Source organism: Nematolebias whitei, chromosome 10 (genome assembly GCF_014905685.2).
Source record: "Nematolebias whitei isolate Nwh7 chromosome 10, NemWhi1, whole genome shotgun sequence".
In the NCBI taxonomy this organism is placed as follows: Eukaryota; Metazoa; Chordata; class Actinopteri; order Cyprinodontiformes; family Rivulidae; genus Nematolebias; species Nematolebias whitei.
In genome coordinates this window covers 2,838,995-2,843,419 of record NC_056507.1, presented here as the reverse complement: position 1 = coordinate 2,843,419, position 4,425 = coordinate 2,838,995, and the positions used below count along the sequence as shown (strand labels likewise).

Here is a 4,425-nt window from a genome sequence, read left to right as displayed (position 1 = left end):
AACCTGAGCTACATCCGAAACTTCTGCTTCAGCCACTCTAGTAAAGATGAGCTCAGCTACTGTCTGAGCACCTTTGAAGCAGCAGTGGAGTTCATCAACCTGGGGAAGCTGCAGGAAGCCCACGGTGTAGGACAAACTCACTGCAGCGCACATAAACCGTACAACTGAGAGCAGCTGTGGAAACCGGTCTTTCCTCTCCTCCTGTAGGTCTCTGGACAAAACGACAGGAGCTTGTTGAAGAAGAGGATGAGTTTGCTGAACCAGAACACTGAAACACCCGTTCAGTGCCTGTTTGAGGTGAGCACAAACCCACATCTTTAACGCAGTTACCAAATGGACTGGAACTCCCATCACGTGTTTCTCCTTCGAACAACCTCACCTTATTTTAGATTTAAAAAAAACATTTTGTCTATCAAAGTACCCAAAAGGAGCAAAGCTTTGTGCAGAGGCAAAAATACCTGGATGAGTCTTCGTTCCCAAGTTAGTTTTGTACCACTTCCAAAGCTGAAGAGTCGTCTCGCGGTCCCGTGGTTGCGGGACGTTCGTTTTCGCTCACGCTTTTCAAAGTCTACAAGACACACGGCTCAGAGCTCCTGGGAAACGCCCCTCGCTGCAGTATACGTCACGGCACGGGTTTGTTCCGACAGGGTCTCCACTCTTTCACTGCAAGAGCTGGTCCTGATCTACCCGGGTTAAAGATCCGAGTCCTCACACTGAATCAGGCCCATGAATCTGAGGTGTAAATTAACTCAGTTCCTCTATAAACACAGCGTGAGTGGCTCAAGTGAACCGGGTTATTTTAGTGGTTCCATAAAATGAACCAGACGTACCAGCTCTAGTCCCTGCGTCTTTGACCACACAGCTCACTAGAACTCAAATGGTCTGGAAATACCTTGGGAGTCCTAAAAGAGCTGGTAGAGGTGGTTTTGGAAAGAGATGTCCGGACCTCTCTACTCAAGCTGCTGCCTTTGAGACCTGACTCCGGAACAAGCAGAAGATGATGGATGGAACTGGAGGCCAAATTCTCCACTCGACCCGTCGAAACACAGACTTTCTGGAGTCCGCCCTCGCCCCTGCCGACTCGTCTGAGACAGCCATGGCCAAAGTGGTTCAAAACATCAAAGAGGGCGGACTCCAGAAACCATCTGAGCACCATCAAACTGGTTGACCCACTGTGTGAAGGTGCTGTTTATAAGACCTGACTTAACTTTGTTGGATTGTTTTTACCTGGATTATTGAACATGAACTTTGGTGTTTTGACAGTGTTGGTTTTCCATTCCTTAGTTTCACATTTTCCTGACCTAATTTCATTACAAGCCTCAGTTGGACTTTTCGTCTTTCCAAAAACCTTGGGACCTGCAAACACTAACTCACTGCAATCTAACCTGCATGATCCCAGTCCCAGTGCAGGGGTCAACCCTCTGGCACGTATCCGTTCACCAGAAACATCCATCCATTATCTTTAACCTGCTTCTTCCTTTTCAGGTCGCGTGGGTCTCTGGTGCACATGTCCAGCAGTCACTGTGTGAGAGGCTGGGGACACCTGGACAGGTCTCTAGTCCATCACAGGGACACCTGGAGACAAACAACCATGCACTCTCTCTCACTTAGAGACAATTTAGAGTTACCAGTCAGCCTAACATGCATGTTTTTGCTCTGTGGGAGGAAACTGGAGTACCTGGAGAAAACCCAAACTCCACCCAGAAAGACCTAAAATAACCATTTCTTCAGATTTTTATCCTGCAGGATGTTTGTCTTTTACATTGTCCCATTTTCTGTCTGTGGTTTAGCATATAGCAAATGGAAACAAAGCAGAGGTGGAACATCTGCTGAGTGAAGGCCAGGTCGATGAAGATGTGAGGCCGTGTCATCCTCTCTGCTCCTGCGACCTCTGTGACGGCCAACTGTCTGGGTCAGTGTCCGCACACTTACACTTTTTTTATTTCTGTTCTTATTAAGACATCATCTTGACTTCCATCCTTTTATCCAGATAGTTTTGCTCTGGCCCTTACACTAAACCTAACAACGGCTAACCTAAATTCAATTGACACCTTGACCTTAAACCTAACCCCTAAACAAAAAAACGCGTTTTACTGTAATTGTACCAGACTTTGGTATCCATAAGAACTACCAGCTGTACTTTTAATCTCTAATAAACCAAGGTGGTTACAAACTTGAACAAGTTAACAAAAACAGGCGTCACTATATAGAGTAGGGTCAAAAACAACAACAACAATAAAAAAAACAACCCTACTGATCTGACAGGAACTAGACAGAAGGTAGAATCAGAAATTCATGGGTGGCCAGGTCACACAACAAGTACTAGAACAGAACAAGAATACTGGACTGCTGAGACAACAAGTGGCATTAGGTTAGTGGAGCAGGTGAGTCTATAAAGTATTCAGTGTCTGTATGTAAATGTGTGTAATGTATGTAAAGTCTACAATATAAAAAAAGTTTATCCATAATTACAACCTTAAATACCAAACATTTCCACACTTACCGTTAATCACTAAAGAGCTTTTAGTGCTAGCTCAGGACTGGTGCTAGCGCTGGTTCTTTACTGGTTCAAATTAAGAGCCTGGTTGTTTTTCCACAGCCACTGAGCCAACTCGGATATGTGTTATTGCGTTACATTAAATCTCTCTTTCAGTAAATGCATTTCTTCTTCCGTTGTCTGAGCTGGAAACGATAGAGAACAAACCCAGCAGCTCTGGAAATCATGGCAAACCTGGAAAACCATCCCTCCGCCCCCTGGCTGCACCGAGAAACTCTGTCCATAAACGTTATGAACAGAATCATGACAGCGGGCAGCCCTGGTGGAGTCCAACTCACACCCTGAAGGGTTCTGACTTGCTACTGGCAATGCGAACCAAACTCTCACACCGCTTGTATAGGGTTCGAACAGCTCGTAGCAACGGGCCCCCAATCCCATACTCACGGAGCACCCCCCACAGTGTACCTCGAGGAACACGGTCGAATGCCTTCTCCAAGTCCACAAAACACATGTAGACTGGATGGGCAAACTCCCATGACCCCTCGAGGACCCTAGTGAGAGTAAAGAGCTGGTCTAGTGTTCCACGGCCAGGACGAGCCCGCATTGTTCCTCCTGGATCTGAGGTTCAACAAATGATCTGACTCTCTTCTCCAGTACCCCTGAACAGGGAGGCTAAGGAGAGTGATGCCCCTATAATTAGAACACACCCTCTAGTCCCCCTTTTTGAAGAGGGGAACCACCACCCCAGTCTGCCAACCCAGTGGCATTGCTCCCGAATTCCACGCCGTGTTGCAAAGGCGTGTCAACCAAGACAGCCCCACAACATTCAGAGCCTTAAGGAAATCAGGTTGAATCTCATCCACCCCCAGAGACCTGCCACCGCAGAGCTTTTTAACTACCTCGGCGACCTCAGACATGGTTATGGACAGACCAACCCCGAAGTCCCCCGACTCAACTTCCTCCATGGAAGACGTGCCGGTGAGATTGAAAAGATCCAAGACGTAGTCCTTCCACCTCCCACACACACCACTTTCACATTTTCCATAAAGGGAAAACTCAGGGAATTTGAGAAAAACATAAAAATCAGGGTAACTGGGAATTTGAACACTGATCTGCTATTAAAATAAGATTTATCTGAGATCTTCACGTGTGCATGTATTAATGCTAGTATTCTAGTGCGATTGAGTCCATGTTCTGCTCCTACAGTGTACACAGTACATGTATCCTTACTGATTGACTCTGGTACCTTTTTGTTTCAGATGTTATACAATATAACTAATTATTAGTAATGATTGCCGTACACATGTATTGTAGGCTACAATATACTTCCTGTCATCTCTGAATGACCCTGATTTGAATAACTCCATGCTACAGTAAATTCTTTGCTCATCACCTAAGATATAAAGTTCTGAGTGTTTCACGTGACTGAAACATCTGGAATTTACTGAGGGAAAACTTGGGGGATTTTGTTTTGATGAAATACCGGGAACTCTGATATAACGTAACCTCCAGCTGTAAACTAAGCCGTTTGTCGTCGTTTCAGACGCCTGAATGATCTGTCCATCGTCACTCCGTTCTCCAGAGACGACAGAGGTTACACTCCGCTGCACGCTGCTGCTGTCTGTGGTGAGCTGCTACACACACAGGGAGCATCGTCCTTTTAGTGAAATCTAAGGCTTGTTTGGGTTTAATGTTTTAGGTCAGGCTCAACTCATCGACGTCCTGGTACGTAAAGGAGCTCCGGTTAACGCTACAGACTACCATGCCCGCACACCCCTGCACCTGGCCTGTCAGCGTGGATACCAGGGGGTCTCTGTAAGCTCTCTCCAACACCTCCACACAGTGTTTTACCTGATAAGCATCATGCATATTGATGATTACATTCATCACCTACTTTTTAGGTGCACCTCACTAATATCAGGTTGGAA

General features: G+C 46.1%; 1 protein-coding gene across 1 annotated transcript in view; it reads left to right on the top strand.

The window, feature by feature from the left end:
- Positions 1-4,425, top strand: part of ankrd27 (ankyrin repeat domain 27 (VPS9 domain)) — a 31,293-nt gene that overhangs the window by 19,720 nt on the left and 7,148 nt on the right. Inside the window, 5 exon segments of the mRNA XM_037682515.1 lie at positions 1-126; positions 208-297; positions 1,791-1,912; positions 4,041-4,123; positions 4,197-4,312. The exon segment at positions 1-126 is cut by the window's left edge and continues 1 nt beyond it. Coding sequence (XP_037538443.1) covers positions 1-126; positions 208-297; positions 1,791-1,912; positions 4,041-4,123; positions 4,197-4,312 — 537 coding nt within the window.